The sequence below is a fragment of the Pan troglodytes genome, chromosome 5 (genome assembly GCF_028858775.2).
Source record: "Pan troglodytes isolate AG18354 chromosome 5, NHGRI_mPanTro3-v2.0_pri, whole genome shotgun sequence".
NCBI lineage: Eukaryota > Metazoa > Chordata > Mammalia > Primates > Hominidae > Pan > Pan troglodytes.
This window is the reverse complement of record NC_072403.2, coordinates 177499883-177517384: the sequence shown is the minus strand read 5'-3', so window position 1 is coordinate 177517384 and position 17502 is coordinate 177499883. Positions and strand designations below refer to the sequence as shown.

Here is a 17502-nt window from a genome sequence, read left to right as displayed (position 1 = left end):
AAGCCTCAGTAAGGTTCTTAACATCTTTATAAGTCCATTATGAAATGCAAATTCCAAACTTATAATGTTTTGTGGTGCTTGAGACAATAAATAGAAAGTGCTTAAAACAATGTTTAGCACATTTAAGTATTCAGTAAATATTAATGGTTATTGATATTATTATTACATTATAATCCAAGTGATTGTGTTAGGCCTTCTTTCAATAAATAAGGTAATTAGTATTCTGGAAGTTTTATTTTGAAATAAGCAGAAATCTCTTGTAATTGTAGCTATTATTTTATATGGTAGGTATGCAGAGGCCTTGCCAAACAGACAGAATTGAATGACTTCCTACTCGACGTATCAAAGTAAGTGTTCATTTCTAGGGATGTAGTAGCTCTTATTAATCAATGGTTTAAATTAAGGGCAGCCTGTGGCAGAAATAGACGATTGTCTATTGCAGCTGATAACTGAAGATCCGTCTTTACAAGTAGTCTGGGAAGAACGGTTAATCATATTATGGACTGTAGAGTTATATTCTCATTCACGTTCACTCTAAAGTGAAGGATTGCAGATATATATGTGATGATGTTAATTTTCCATTTGATGTATGTTTTCTAAATAGAAATGTCTGAGAATATGTTAAAGACACTAAATATCTCTATTTATGCAGGAGAATACTGGCTACAGTAGGAGGGAAAATATTCTGGTTTATTTTCTTCCAAAAAGTCCTATTTGGTTTTTCTAACAATGTCAGTAAATTAAGCATCATTATTATTATTATTATCTAAATTTTCCCATGTATAGTATCTCAGTTATCATTTCCGAGAAAATGTTATATTTCCCTGGTTTGGCCTAGAAAAAATCCCTTTGGCTGGCAGTGGAAGCAATTATATAATAGATATTTATTAAATCACATATTTTTATTGGTTTTATTTACTACAGGAGTCTGCATCTATATATCTGACCCATGTAATTAATCACTGAAATCTAAAATATGCGCCGGGATGTGGTAACTTTAGGGTCATGTCCTCCTACAAGTTCACTAAAGGAATAATGTAGTTTTTCCTCTGTGGCCTCCAGCAACAACGATGACATGTTATGTTTCACATGTCACTGTATATGCACCTAACAGTTTACCCATCAGTAATTATTATTGATGCTCATTAATTAGTTTGAAGTTACTAGTTTATGTTACATTTAGTTTTTGAAATAATAAAATTAAAGAAGTATGGGACTGAAAAAGCTCCCCTTGGATACCTAAGCCAACTAGGTTAAACACTACCTAGCCAGTGCAGTCTATCTTAAGAGTCCTTCTTTACATTTTCCATACATTACATGCATATCGATTTATCTTTTTTCAGATTGACATTTTAGTATTTGCACTATTTGCCTCTGAAACATTTACTCGCTGTTCATAACAATGAATATATACTCATATAAAGTCATTAGATCCATAGCATTACTTGTATTCTGACATTTCTTCTCAAATTAATTACATTACTTTCTCAGTACACTTTAAATGCTAACTTTCTCCAGTTTTCAGTGATAATTTATATTTAACTATTGATGAGATTTAGCACATTTAAATATTTGTATTTTAGATCAGAGTTGTTAATGAAAATATTAAATATGGTGGATGCAATTTTATTTCTGCATACTTTGTTAAATGCAACAGACTTTCTCTCTACACTGATACTTATCAATAAAATAAATACTGATTGCATTCTCTGGAATTATAGAGCCCTCATGCTGAGGTCAATCATAATGTTTCATTTATCTCTTTAAAATAATATTACAGTACTGATTTTTTTTTGCCAAAGCAGAAAAATCAAATGACATTTATCTTTATGTTTTTTTATTTAAATGTAGACAAAACCAGGAAATGAATTCGAAGTGTAATATGTACTGTGAACTAATGAAATTACTTACAGGATTTATGTTTCTTTTTTTCAGAACATATTTTGATAACATAGTTGCAATAGATTCTCTACTTGAACACATAATGGTAGGTTGTTTTTGTTCTGAGTATGATTTTGTTTAACCCTTAGACCTATGGTGCTAATATATGGCATAACATTTAAACTTATTCATCCACAGGCACTTTCAATCTTATGAAAATGTGGTGGCTTAGGAATTCACCTTGATCTGTTTGTCACTTCCGTTAATTTTGAGGGAGTAAGTTTGAATAACATTTTTAAAAATCTCAGAGCTTTTCTTTATTAATGGAGAGCTATACTTAGAAAAGACATTTGGTTTCTTTTTATGTTCTTCAAAACACCTCTTACATATGGGATATGTGGGGAATTCTCAATTGATTTTTTCCTGATCTTCAAGTTCATTCTACTTAGTTCTAGTCTTAATTATTCCTCTCTCCTAGATGGCTCTCAGGCACTTTTGAGCCTAAAGCTGTATGACGTAGAGTTATAGGCATATTTCCCTATGCTACTGAGTACTTTTAGGTCTCTAGTGAGACTGCTTTCAGAAGTGGCTTCTAGTTGTCAGAATGTGTGGGTGGATGCCATGCATGCCCAGGCCTTCTTGTTACCATTTGTGCCCGGTTATGTGCTTTAATAAATGTTCTTTCTACAGTACTCTTCTGCAATAAAGAGTTTTCTCATCTAGAGATTTTATGATGCATACTGATAAGTTTTTTTTTTATTTGACATAGTAAAAGACAAATATGAAGTGTGCTTTGTGCAATGTCTTGTAGAGACAGGAAGTTTACTAAAGGTAATTAGAGAGTAACATAGGTTATTAACTTCAGCACATTCTTTATGTGATAAGTTATTTCTGTGGTTTTATCTAGACAAAAATAAAATAATTGTACATTAAAATAACTTCTTGTTATGAAACAACTGAAGGAATTTGTAAATCAGTGAGTAGCTTTAAGAAAAATATAAAGTTATAATGTAGACTGACACAGAGCTTATACTAGGGGTACAAGGAGCACTTACTGCTCGTTCTTTGTATTATTAATATTTTCTTTTAAAAACAGCTTTATTGAAGTGTAATTTACATACTATACAGTTCATCCATTTAAAGTGTTCGATTCAGTGGCTTTTACTATATTCACGGATATGTGCAACTATCATCAATCAATTTTAGAACATTTTCATTACCTCATAAAGCAACTTGATACCCTTTTAACTATCATCTCCTTAGCTTATCACTTCCTTACGCCCCTATTTCCCCTTGCCTCACCAGCCCTAAGCAATTGTCTACGTTCTTTCTCCATGGGTTTACCAATTCAGGGCATTTTATCTGAAAAGAATCACGTAATATGTAGCATTTTGTGCCTGGCTTCTTTCACCTAGCATATTGTTTTCAAAATCATACATATTATGCATGGGCCAGTACCTCATTCATTTTTATGACCAAATAATATTCCATTTTATGGATATACATACCAGATTTAAAAAAATCCATTCATCAGTTGGTAGACATTTGCGTTGTTTCCATATCTTAGCTCTTGTAAATAGTGCTGCTGTGGACATGCCTCTACACATTTTTGTTTGAATGCCTGTTTTCCATTGTTTGGGGTATATATCCAGGAGTGGAATTGCTGGGTCATGTAGTAGTTCTATGTTTCACTTTTTGAGGAACTGCCAAACTTTCCATGGCAGTTGCACCACTTTTCATTCCAAGCAGCTGTGCACAAGGGTTCTGATTTCTCCACATCCTCACCAACACTTACTATTATCCGACTTTTTCATTATAGTGGGTGTAAAGTGCTATCTCAGTGTGGTTTTGATTAGTATTTCTCTAGTGACTAATGATGTTGAGTATCTTTTCATGTGCTTATTGGCTGCATGTATATTGTCTTAGGGGAGATGTCTATTCAGAGCCATAGACCACTTTTTAATTGAATTCTTCGTATTTTTATTATTGACTTGTTAAGAGTTCTTCATATATTCTAGCTGTAACTCCCTTGTCTCATAATTGCTTTGCTAATATTTTCTCCCTTTTTGGTAGGTTGCCTTTTCACTTTCTTGATAGTGTCATTTGAGGCACAAAAGATTTTAATTTTGATGAAATCCAATTTAGCTATTTTTTTCTTTTGCTGTTTATGCTTTTGGTTTTATATCTAAGCCAAATTGGAGATCATGAGAATTTACTCAGATATTTTCTTCTAAGAGTTGTAGGGTTTTTAACTCTTATATTTAGGTCTTTGATCTTTTTTGAGTTAACTTTTATATATGATGTTTGGTAAAGGTCCAGTTTCATTCTTTTCCATGTAGCTATCAAGTTTTCCCCAGCACATCAGTTGAACATAAAATGCCATTTTCTTTCTGGACTCTGGATGCCGTTCTGTTGCTCTGTATGTCTGTGGTAATGCCAGTACACTTCCTTGATTACTGTGGTTTTGTAGTAAGTTTTGAAATTAAGAAGTGTGAGTTCCCCAACTTTTCAAGATTCTTTTAGCTCTTCTGGGTACCTAACAAATACATTTAAATTTTAGAAGTAGCAGGTCAATTTCTACAAAGAAATCAGGTGGAATGCTGATAGGAATTATGTTGAATCTGTAGAGCAATTTGAAATATTGCCATCTTATCAACTGTAACACAATTAAGACTTCTAATACACGAATGTGAGGTATTTTTCCATTTATCTAGATCTTAATTTTTTTCAACAGTGTTTTGTGTTTTTTGAGAATAAGTATTGCTTTTATTTTGGCCAATTTATTCCTATTTTTTAATGCTATTATAAATGGAATTTTCTTTATTTTTTGATTTTATACTACAAATGTGTAGAAACAACATTGGTTTTTATACATTGATTATGTATCCTGCAAGCTTGATGAACTCATATATTAGTTCCAATAGTTTCTTAGTTTCTTAGTGGATTACATACATACACACACACACACACACACACATACACACATACATATGATCATGCCTTCTATAATTAGAGACAGTTTTACTCCCTACTTTCTAATCCAGATGTGTTTTCTTTCTTTTTCTGGCATGATTACCCTGGCTAGAACCTACAGCACAATACTGAAAAGAAGTGGCAAAGTGTGGACTTTGTTATCTCATTCCTGATCTCAAGGAAGAAGCATTTAGTTTTTTGCCATTAAATAGGATTTTTTTTGTGGGTTTTTCATAGATGGCCTTTATCAGGTTGAGGAAATTCCCTTTTTTCCTACTTTATTGCGTGTTTTTATCATGCAGGTATGTTACAGTTTGTCAATTTTTGTGCATCAGTGTAGATGATCATATGGTTTTTATTTTGAATTCTATTGATAGTGTATATTACATCAATTGATTCTTGGATGTTAAAGTAACCTTGCACTCCTGTGATGAATCTCAGTTCATTATGGTGTGTAATTTATATTGGAATTGTCTTAAATTTATAGAAAACTTGAATTGATATCTTCAGCATATGGCGTCTTCCTAGCCAAAGACATTTTCTTATTTTCAGTTTTTTTTAAAAAAATTGTTGACTGAATGTATTGATTATGGTCCCCCATAGTTAACTTATTTTTCCAGTTTATAGTCTCTAGTTTTCAAGATAGTGATTTATAATGCACAATAGTAGAGATTCTGGTGGTTCTTCTTTTCCAGTTTTTACAGTACTTATTTCTTTGTGTTTGTTAATGTATTAGCTGGAACCTAATGAACACTGTTGAATGGAAACAACAGATATCAACAGGAGAATATATTTATTTTCCTTGATGTGTGTACTTCTCACATTTCATTGCTGTGTATATTTGTTGTGGGTCCACAGCAGATATAATTTATCAATTTTAAAACATTTCCTTCTATTCCTAATTTTCTGTGATTTGGTGTTGGGTATTATCAAATTTTTATAAGCTATTTCAAAATGATTGGAGTAGACAATTGTATTATTACTCAATGTTGAACCACTCTTACATTCCTGGTATAAAGGCTATTTAATTGTAATATTTTCTTTATTCCTGGATTTGTTGTTAATACTTATTTCCAAGTTTGCATCTATATTCATACATCGGATTGCTCAATGGTTCTTTTTTTCTATCTTTGGATAGTACTGGTATTTGGTTATGCTACACTTATAAAATGAGCTAAGAAATGTTCCGTTCTTTTCTATGGACTAAAGAGGTTTAAATAATATACATATTATTTGTTCACCTGATGTTTGATATAAATCAGCTAAGACCCCATTAGAGTCTTATTAGGGGTAGATCTCTGATTCTCTTTTCAATTTCTTCTATGACATTGGATCCTTCAAGTTTTCATTCACCCTTTTCTTTTATAATGTTTCTTGGGAATCTGTTATATTCCTATAATACATAGTAACTGGAGTTATCAAATGGTGAGCAAAACCCTTCACAGCCTCTGTCCTCATTGAGGTTCTAGTCTGTGGGGAGACAGACATGAGCCAAATATCAACATAACTATGAAACTAGTCAGAGTCAGGCCTATTAAGGAGCATAACAGTGCCCTGAAAGCTTGTGATGGGATCTAACGTAGCTGGGGAGGCTGTGGCAAGCTTTCCTGATGCTGTGACTTTGGTCTGGTGGATGTGTGGAAGTTACACAGGCAAAGAGGAAAGAGGGTTCTACTTTGGGGGATGGGGGAACAGTGTGCTCCTGTGTAGAAAGGTCCTGGAAGGGCCAAGTCACCCAGGCCTGGGAGGGAGTTTTTAATTAAGGCTTGTAAGCTAGAGGTGCAAGATCAGATATGTGTTTTGAAAAGATAACCCTGGATTAGAGGAAACAAGTGGGGAATGAGGTTAGACTTTTTTGAGGAACTTTTGGATAATACAGAAGATTTATTATTTTCAGACAAGCAAATCTGGGTAATTTTTTTTTTTTTTTCCCTGAGACATAGTCTCGCTCTGTCAGGAGGCTGGAGTACAGTGGCATGATCTCGGCTCACTGCTACCTCTGCCTCCCAGGTTCAAGCAATTCTCCTGCCTCAGCCTCCCGAGTAGCTGGGACTGCAGGCACGCGCCACCACACCTGCTTAATTTTTGTATTTTAGTAGAGACAGAGTTTCATCATGTTGGCCAGGATGGTCTCAATCTCTTGACCTCGAGATCCACCCACCTCAGCCTCCCAAAGTGTTGGGATTACAGGCGTCAGCCACCGCGCCCGGCCTAATCTGGGTAATTCTTAAATTCCTAGGTGATCATTTCGTCTAGGTCAGTACTTCTCAATAGGTTGATGCTGACATTTGGGCAGAGCAGTTCCCTCTGGCACAGTGTTATCCTGGGCACCGCAGACCTGCAGCGTCTTTAGCTTGTGAGAACTCGTAACCAACAAACATACCTGCACTCATTTTCAGATGCCCTGCGGCCAGGTGGCTCAGCTGCTGGTTGGGAATCAATGAATTAGATTTTCAAATCAATTTTTATAAATTTGTAGGTACTTTATATTTCCTTTCTTATCTGAAAACATCAACTACTTAACTCAAATTAGTGTGAGATAATAAAAGAGAGGATTTACTGGCTCAGACTGCTGAAAAGCCATTGAATGTTCAGGCTTATATAATTAGTGGACATGGGGGCTCAAATAATCTTTTCATGATATGTCTTTCTCTGTTTCTCAGTTCAGCTTACTTTTGTGTAGTCCTTAGTCTCAAGCAATTTCTCTTTACATGATGGCAGCAATAGCCCTGACAGCTGTCGTCTTATGTTTAAAATGAAGTTTTATATCAAAATCAATAAATAATCAGTGTTTATATCATATCACTCACTTCACCAACAAGATAATAAATGAAGCACATTTGTTTCCTAATTTTTTTTTACTCTTCTTACCTACTACCCTTACATAGTTTTAGATATATAAATATTTTTATATATTTCATGTTTCTTAAATTAATTTTTCATGATGATGCCTGTAATTTCTTAGATATCATTTACTAACAGGTGTTACAGTTTCAGTATAGTTTTAATGATTTCTTTGCTCCTCACTTTTTCTTGAACCCCAAGTCTTCCCTGTGTCCTTGAATTTATCTATTTCTTCATTTTTGCTTGAGCCCATCTCCTTTTCTAAAATAGTTCAAAGATAGTACATTTCTGAGTACTGTACCCTTCTTAAATATCTTTATTTTCCTTTATGCTAGTTTGACTTGGTAAATACATTTAGGCTTAAAGTAAGTTTTCCTTAGAAATTTGAAGATACATTTTAACTGAATTTAAAATCTACTGTTGCTATAAAGAGTGTTGTTTCACTTATAGGTAAACGTATGCATATGTGTGTATGCGTATGTGTGTATGCGTGTGTGTATGCCTGTGTGTGTATATGCGTATGTGTGTATGCGTATGTGTGTATGCGTATGTGTGTATGCGTATGTGTGTGTATAAGGGAGTAGGGGTGGCTTTTAGATTGACCTGATGTTTGGACTTTATAAATATTACCAAAATTTTAGATATTTTTAACTCCTTTTCAGCATCTGAGGGTCATTTCAAAGTTAAACATTAATATTTGGGGAGAGTGAAAAGGTGAACATATATTTAGAAATGCTCATCTTAAAACAGAAGCCTCTTTTTCTTTCTTTAGACAGGGTCTGGCACTGTCACCCTGGCTGGAGTGCAGTGGCACAATCTCTGCTCACTGCAACCTCTGCCTCCCTGGCTCAAGCCATCCTCCTACCTCAGCCTTCCAGAAGTAGCTGGGACAACAGACGCATGCCACCATGCGCAGCTAATTTTTGTATTTTTAGTAGAGACAGGGTTTTGCCATGTTGCCCAAGCTGGTCTCAAACTCCTGAGCTCAAGCAGTCCAAGGGGCTTGGCCTCCCAAAGTGTGGAAGTACAGCCTGAGCCCCTGCACCCAGCCACAGAAGCCCTCTTACTGCCTATAATTGTTTGTCAGTTGATTTTTTGACATATGAAATAACATTATCCTCAAACAAGAAAAATCTTATCTCTTCAAATATGTATACCTCACATGTTCTTCTTGCCTACTAGCATGCTAATGATTGTGATAACATACTTTGTCTTGTTCTTAACTTTAATATCTTAAGGCAGCGATTTTGTTATTTTACCGTTTGGTATAATATGGACTGTTGTTTTAAGGAAAACATTATTACGTTTTCTATATATTCTTTTATTCCATTTTACTAAAGTTTTTATCATTAATGATTGCTGAATGGCATCACATGTTTTTGTTTTTGAGATGGGGTCTTGCTCTGTCGCCCAGGCTGGAATACAGGGGCGCAGTCATGGCTCACTGCAGCCTTGGCCTCCTGGGCTTATGAAATCCTCCCACCTCAGCCTCCTGAGTGTTTGGGACTTCAGATGCATGCTGCCATGCCTGACTAATTTTTATATTTTTTTGTAGAGAAGGGGTCTCGCCATGTTGCCTAGGCTGGTCTCAAACTCCTGGGCTCAAGAGATCTGCCCATCTCAGTCTCCCAAAGTGCTGGGATTACAGGCATGAGCCACCACACCCAGGCTCATCATATGCTTTTTGACAACCATGACGATAATCTTGCAGATTTTTCTCCTTTGTCTTATTGCTATTATGAATTATGATAATAGACTTTATGCTACTGGACAGTTCAGAATAAACTCTGTTTTTAATATTGTCATATTTGTTTAATTATTGCTAAATTTGATTTGGTTGAATTTTTATTTATAACTTTTCTTCTGTTTCAAAAGTAAATCTGTCTGTGATTTTCTTTTTTATAGTTTCTTTGTCAGTTTTCAGTATCAGTGACGCAGCATACATTGTAAAAACAACTGGAAAAATTGTTCTTTTCTGAATGTAGATCAGTATAAATTGTACGGGAATTTGTTGAAGATTTTTAAAGAATTCATATTTGAAGCCATTTGAGGCTGGTGCCTTTTTTGCTAATATTTTTTGATAGTTTTTGAATTATCTTTATGATTCTGGTTGGATTTATATTTTTCAACACTTTCTAAGCTTATTTTATTTTCTGAAACATTGTCCATTTGATCCAGATTTTAAACAAATATTAACATATTTATGCCAAAATATTAAGCAACTGACATTACCTCAAACACTACAGATACAGATTTCACTGAATATAATTTAATGTTTAATAATGCAGGATCATTCTTGTTACTTAATAATTTAAAATCTCATGGGTTTGTGAATTAGATGAGTGATTCTTCTGTATTTGCCAACGACTCAGCCCCATCACTCTCGCTGTGCCTTTATGTCATTCATTTTTCCTCAAATATTTATTGAGAGTTTTGGGTTATGGAGATCCTATATGTTCTAAGCCAGGGGTTTGTTGGCAAACTTTTTTTTTGTAAAGGGCCAGATAGTAAATTGTTATGCTTTGTGGGCCATACTCTCTTGCAGCTACTCAACTCTGCTGTTGTAGCAGCCATAAAAAGTACAGAAACGAATGAACGCGGCTATGTCCCAATAAAAATGTTATTTACATTAACAAGCAGGGAGCAGGGTTTGGACCACAAAATTTAGCTGGCCCTAACTCAGCCTTGTTCTGAGCATTTGGAATACTGTGGGAAAAGAGAAGTGGTTTCTGCTGTTTCTATAGCTCACAGGCTAAGGGAGGTGAGAAGTAACCTAGAGGTCCTGATACTAGGCAGTATACTCAGTCCCTGCGTAGTGGGCACAGCCAGTATTTGTTGGGTGTATAGTAGCAGTGAGTACAAACATGTAATAGTGTAATAGTTCTATAGTAGTAGTGAGCACAAACGTGTAATAGTGTAATAGGATGAAGACAGTTACCTAACTTAGACTTATTTTTATTAAATCTATACATTTTATATGAGATGCTATATTTTGCCCTGGCTGCAAGGTTCCTCTTGCAGAGACTTTGTGATGGCTGTTTTACTGTAAGGATGAATTCTTTTTCTCCGAGGAATAATTTCACGGCTATGATCTGGATAGTTGAAGTTACCAGAATTCTCAATAGAGGTAAATACTGTATTAATGGTGCAGCTGTAGCCCCAACCCACTCAGGACAGTAGGATATGTTAGGCATTGAAGAAATATTTGTTGAAGGAAATGGAAGAAAAAATGAGTAATGAAATGAATACATGGTTTCCATTTAGAAATGGAAAAGCATATTTGTTATAAAAGCATGGGCCATGGGAACAGCTAGTATCAGTTCAAATACTGCTACCATTTACTATTCATGTAATAATGGGGCAAGTTACTTCTCAGTGCCTCAATTTTCCTAATATGTACAATGGGAAAAGATTTTCCTGAGTTAATATTGTTATCGTGAGGAGCAGGCAAATCAATTCATATAAATTGTATAAATGTGCCTGGCACATAGTAAACACTTAATAATCTGTACAAATTTTTATTAGACAGTACATCAAATAAAACTCAGCTAATGCAAATATGAAAGCCATGTATCTCCTTAGAGGTTATATTTCATAGCTTTTACACCTGCTGCATCACAGACATCAACTAATCAGAATGAGTGGTGGTCGTAGTGCTGACAGAGACTCAGATCTAGGCACCAGGGAAGGCCTGAGAGGTTCTGGAAGAGGGCCTTGGATGGCAGAAGGGCACTGGGAAGTTAGGCCAGCAGCTGCTTACCAACTAAAACAGAAGTGTCAGTTGGTGTCAGAATACACGACTGATATGCTTCCCTCCAGCACAGCAGTATGGATGCATATCCACTGTGTATTCTGTTGGGATCTGTTAGTATTAGCATGTAACAGTGACTTTTATATCATATATATGTAATATTTATATACTTGTATATTTATTTATAATGCTAATACCAACCAATTAGAGTACAGGACAGCTGAAATTAATACTTATTTTATGATAAAGTTTACCTGCAAGTTCTTTGAATGTCTCATTGTCTTCCTCTTATTTTGTCATTTGTCTTTAGATATATGCAAAAAACCTGGTGAATGCCGATCGTTGTGCACTTTTCCAGGTAGACCATAAGAACAAGGAGTTATATTCAGACCTTTTTGATATTGGAGAGGAAAAGGAAGGAAAACCTGTCTTCAAGAAGACCAAAGAGATAAGGTACAGCTAGAAGTAGAATGTCCTATCCTCTTACGGTAGATGTGCAGGCGTTCTGTTACCCATTTTTCTGTGCCTATTCACAGGTATGCTGACAATACTTGTCATACTGTGATATCATTCCCACCAGGACCCGCCTCCTGAAGGTAGTACTTCTGGGAATGACATTGCAGGCAGTGCCAGAGAAACCGCGCCTAGGAAGCTTTAGCGTCACTCCTGGAAATGCCGTCTTCCGGAGGCGGTCCTTTTGGAAATCATGTTGGAAAAACTTTCTAGTGCTCCCAGGTAGGTAAAGGTACACTCCACCTGGAACCTGCAGGTTTTCCCATGTCCAAGAGAAAAGGTGTGCTTATCCAATTCGGCCCCTACTTCTTCCCAACCTGTGGCCTGTCTCACAGTCCAGACAGTAGTAGAAATTGATCTGGTATATTTGATGACTTAAATACACTCTGCGACTGACCAGCTGTTTTAATCAATCACATAGCACACTTGTGTTGCATCTTGAAACTAAAGTCTTTGTTTTTTTAAGTGGCAACCATTGTCACTTAAATGAACAGAATGGAGTTTATTTTGTTGATGGAGGCATGGGGGCTTGCTCATATCGCACCTGGAAACCTACAGAAGGAGCACTCTGACAGAACGTTTAAGAATCGAGCTTAACATTCAGAAGCTGAGAAAATAATTTTAGACATTTGCATTTCTTTTGCTTTATGTGTCTTGTTTAACTCATCTTCTGTATAACACCATAAAGTTCTCTGGTAATAACAGCATTCTGGTAAAACACTGTGTCTTCTTAATTAAGGATTGCTGTTTATTTGGGCGTTCTATCATAAAAGGTGACTAAGGTCAAGGAAACTCAAGGTGTGCCTCACCATGGGGCCCCACCACTGTCTGCCTCTCAGCGCTTCCTGTATATTCCGTGTTCATTAACTCTGATTTATAGGCACTATATTGGTACTTGGGTTTTAAAATGTTTTTGTCTGTTTGTTGTTGGTTTTTTTGTTGTTGCTGTTGGATCTCAGTATAGCATCTGGATATAGTCATTTAGATAAGTCATTTCTCTTGCTGAAGATTTGAGTGTTTCCTAACACTATTGGCATTGATTTAATTTTGAAAATAACAACTTTAAAGCCTGTGTTTATAAGCGTAAGAAAAACAGAGTGTGATTTACTGTAACTCTCAGATGACTGGTTAATGGCAGCCATTTATGTAAGGGCGGCTTCTTAATTATGGCTTCCATTGACCATAGATAGCAGACCACAGAGAGCATGAACAAAAGTTATAGTTCAGACTGCTCTCAGACCAACGCAAACAAGCATAAATCATCAAATGGATTCTGATACCCTTTGCTTATGGCAATCTAATTCATTGTGTTTATGTTGTTCAAAGCACAAGAAAACCAGGAAAAAGACAACCATGAGTTTTATGCAGTGTTTGGTTCACTCTTTGGTGTTTTAAGTAGATTCTCTTTTGTGTGAACTATCTTTTGAGTTTTTCTGATAGTCCTCTAGCTTTATTTCAATAATGGTGATTTCCTATAATGTTGACAATGTAATAATATGGAAATTATTTTTGAACTATGTAAAATGTAGATATTGTGACTTGTAGACATCTTTGTTAGTTAAGGAAGTTTTGAAATGAGTGCATGTGTGATGATGGTGTAGTAATGAGAAAAATATAAGTATGAAAATATTTTTACAAAGGAAAAATACTGATATTAGATATAAAAAATAGACAATCCTTGTAATTTGATTATTTTAAAATTTAACAAATTAGGTAAAAATACTGGAAGTTGTACATTGTGTTATTTCTGTATAGTGCTTGAATTGCAAACACCGTAAAATTCAGTTCTGTATAATATCTCAAGCTCACGTGTAACCTGTGAGTTTGGTTATATGTGTGGTAGGAAGCACAATGGTAGAGACCAGCATTCTAGTGTTCCTTGTGCCACTGATATTTTATGAATGTTGGCAAATTACTGAACCCATATAGGCCTTCGTTCACACCTCATTGAGAATCCACTAAAAAAATTTACGTTGAAGCATCTTGTAAATTATAAGGTGCTTCGCAAATAGAAGGGATTATTATTGTTCAGAGCAGGAGGATACTAGTTGATTGTTTGATCTCAGTTTGTGAGTTAATATTTTAAGGTTCTCAGGTGATTACTGTGTAATGTTTTTCTGCTTTATTTTGACATACTTTATAAGGTGATTTAGAATATGTAAGCGTAAAAGTAATACATGCATTTGAGTAAAACAGTGCTTTTAATTCAATATTATTAACAATGGAATATTTTTGAATTATTCTACAGCGTCCATATTTTAATTAGCATGTCCTTCTCTTTTACATATGCAGATTTTCAATTGAGAAAGGAATTGCTGGCCAAGTAGCAAGAACAGGGGAAGTCCTGAACATTCCAGATGCCTATGCAGACCCACGCTTTAACAGGTAAGAAATAGCTGATGTCGACACTCCGTTGATTTCTTCTGTGATGTCCCACTCAGCTGAAACCTCTTCCGTGGAGCCTGAGTTCTCCACGTCCCAATTCAGTTCTTTCTTCCTTAGTTTTCTTCTCTGAACCAACTCTGCTATCAATAGTCAGTATATTCAGATATTTATAAAATGATGGATTCTAATCCACTAATGTATAATGATATCTAGATACAGGAGTTTAGAATGTTATAAAAACAACTGATACGCGGTAGTTTTAATTTATAGAGCTACTGTGGGATTTTTTTTCCATTATAGTGTGATTATTTTGTAACAAACATGTTCTCCGTCAAATCATATGCTCAAAGGCTGCAACACATAGTAAGAAATTTGCATGCTTTTGAGATGAGTAGGTCTAGCTTTGAAGCACGGTTCTGTCATTTCTTAGCTCTCAACTGACCTAGCATAAGTTACTTAATCTCTCTGAGCCTCAGTTTCCTCATCTTTAAGATGAGTATGATAATGCCAATTTTGTTGCTGTTGTTTTAAGATCACAGATAATATTCATGAAAGGTCTGGAAAATTTACCTGACCCAAAGTAACTAAATAAGTTACATCTTTTATTGGATATTATTAAAGATGGATATTAGGAAGGCTTATAAAGATTTTTTGTTTTGTTTTGACTTTCTTTGGAGAGTTGCAAACCCAATTATGTAATTTGATTTTAATAAATCACTAGAAATGGAAAGTCTCAGGAGTGATGCTGTGACTGTTAGAGAATAATATTTACAGTAGTTTGACAGCAGTGTTTAGTTAATTCCAACTTGTGGTTTACTTTAAGAGACAAATAACATAAGCAATAGGAAGTTTACTCAGTTATTTGATCAATTGATGTCAAATATACACAACTCCTATAAAAACATAGGAATATTCTAGTAATATATACTGTCAATAAATTAAGGGTACACTGAAAGTTTATTTTTTTCCAAAAGTCCAAACTCATCATTTAGTACTTCAAAATTAAATATATTTGCTCATCCTTATGTCCAATCTTTATGTAAAAATGTATGAGTCAGACTATTAAGAAAATGAAAATGCAAGCACCAGATTAGGAGAAAATATTTGTAAAACACGTATCTGACAAAATACTTATATCTAATATATAAAAACTCTTCCAACATAACAATGAGAAGATAACCCAATTTAATACAAAGGGCAGATGATTTTAACAGACAGTCCACAAAAGGAGATATACAACTGATCACCAAACACATGAAAAATGCTCGAAGTGAGGGGAATATAGATGTGGTTGACATGAGACCTCACTGTACACCAGCTTGAATGACTGTGACTTTAAAACATTGGCATTAGCAAACATTGGCCAGGATGTGGAGAAACGAGTACCCTCGTACATTGTTGGTGCGAATATGAAGTGGTACAACCTCTTGGGAAAACAGGTTTGCAGTTTCTTGAAAAGTTAAACATACACTTACTGTGCCGTCCACTAATCAGCTCCGCTTCTAGATAGTACTACAAGCAAAATGAAAACATATGGTGCTACAAGGACTTGTATGCAAACCTTCAAAGCAGAATTATTTATAATTGCCCAAACTGGCTATTAAAAATAATATTGTCCATTAACTGGGAATGAGTGAACAAAATACGATATGTCCATTCAATAGAGGTATAACTCAGCAATAAAAAGGACTTAACCGCTAAGACATGCAACAACATGGATGAATCTCAAAAACCTTTATGCTAAATGAGAGAAGCCAGGCGCTGAAGACTCCCATGTAACTACCTACCGTTAGCTATGTCACTGTTTCTATGCACCTTAGTCCTGTTTTCTAAAAACATTTCCTCACAATGGGAGTCAGCAAGCCTTTTCTATTAAGGATCATATGGTCAGTATATTTGCATTTATAAGCACTAATGTCCTTGTCACAAGTCCACAGCTCAGCCTTGTGGGGTGATGGCAGAATCAGACGATATGTGAATGAGTGGTGTGGCTGTGTTCCAATACAACTTTACTTATAAACAGGAGAGGGCTGATTTGGCCCCTGGGTGCAGTTTGCTGACCACTGCTCTAAGTTTTTAAAGTGGAAACTCTATAAGTTGGTTTAGCAAGTTATATCTCTCATAAACACGATCAACTTCAAAGGATTATGTTATTTTACCAAATTTAATTGTATTTCTCCTCTGAATCCACGTTTTTTTTGGTCTGTTTACTTAGTAATGCTGGATACTTCAAATGATAAGCTGAAAGCCTCTTAGAGACTATCCTAGAAAACTCACTTGGAGACAAAAGAACCAACAGATTAGAATATTTTTGGAAAGGTGTTAATAAAACTCTGTAGAATGTTACTGTCCCTGAATGTAGAAGCTAAAAGTGCCATTAGTCATATGTAATAGAAGCATATGTAAATTGCAAAGATTGAGGGGAGATTTATGACTGACTGTGTCCTTTATTTCTTCTGCTTTTTGTTGTTGTTGTTGTTGTTGTTATTTTCGGTTCTGTCACCCCACAGAGAAGTAGACTTGTACACAGGCTACACCACGCGGAACATCCTGTGCATGCCCATCGTCAGCCGAGGCAGCGTGATAGGTGTGGTGCAGATGGTCAACAAAATCAGTGGCAGTGCCTTCTCTAAAACAGATGAAAACAACTTCAAAATGTTTGCCGTCTTTTGTGCTTTAGCCTTACACTGTGCTAATGTAAGTACTATTTATTAAATACCATTTTTTACTACTCAATATTAATTTGGAATCTTTTTCATAAAGCAGCTTAAGGGCTTTTTTTTTTTCATTTATATTTCCTTTACAAACCAGGAAAAGTAAGCGATTCCTGATTGTACATGTTTTAGAAAATGTCATAAAATGCCCTGGAAGGAAAAATAACAGTCTCCTAATAGTTTGCGTTTATTTCAAGGTGGGAATTTGTTAAGAAGAAAAATGAAGTTACTGTAAAGGTAAAATGTCCAGGCGTCAGTCTTATATTTAATGGTATCTACTGAAATGAAGAAAGAAAATGCTACCTAAACCTCGACTGTTTGTCAAATGCATTCATTTGAGATCCTTACACAGAAGTATAGTCATAGCTCATGTTTGGACACCCACCAGGGAAGTTCTGTTTGTGACAAAAAGTGAGGCACCAGGTTGTCCGTGTCAGATGC

General features: G+C 35.3%; 1 protein-coding gene across 9 annotated transcripts in view; it reads left to right on the top strand.

Moving 5' to 3' along the window:
• The window catches only part of PDE10A (phosphodiesterase 10A), a 338418-nt gene that overhangs the window by 236295 nt on the left and 84621 nt on the right, over window positions 1-17502 (top strand). For all 9 annotated transcript variants that reach the window (XR_010158247.1, XR_008548732.2, XM_518849.7 and 6 more), the window contains 5 exons: window positions 289-347; window positions 1936-1987; window positions 11760-11902; window positions 14255-14347; window positions 16858-17044. Coding sequence is in view for 7 of the 9 variants with exons in the window: in XM_518849.7 (XP_518849.4) it covers window positions 289-347; window positions 1936-1987; window positions 11760-11902; window positions 14255-14347; window positions 16858-17044 (534 nt within the window). In the remaining 2 variants the exon portion in view is untranslated. The remainder of the gene's footprint in view (window positions 1-288; window positions 348-1935; window positions 1988-11759; window positions 11903-14254; window positions 14348-16857; window positions 17045-17502) is intronic.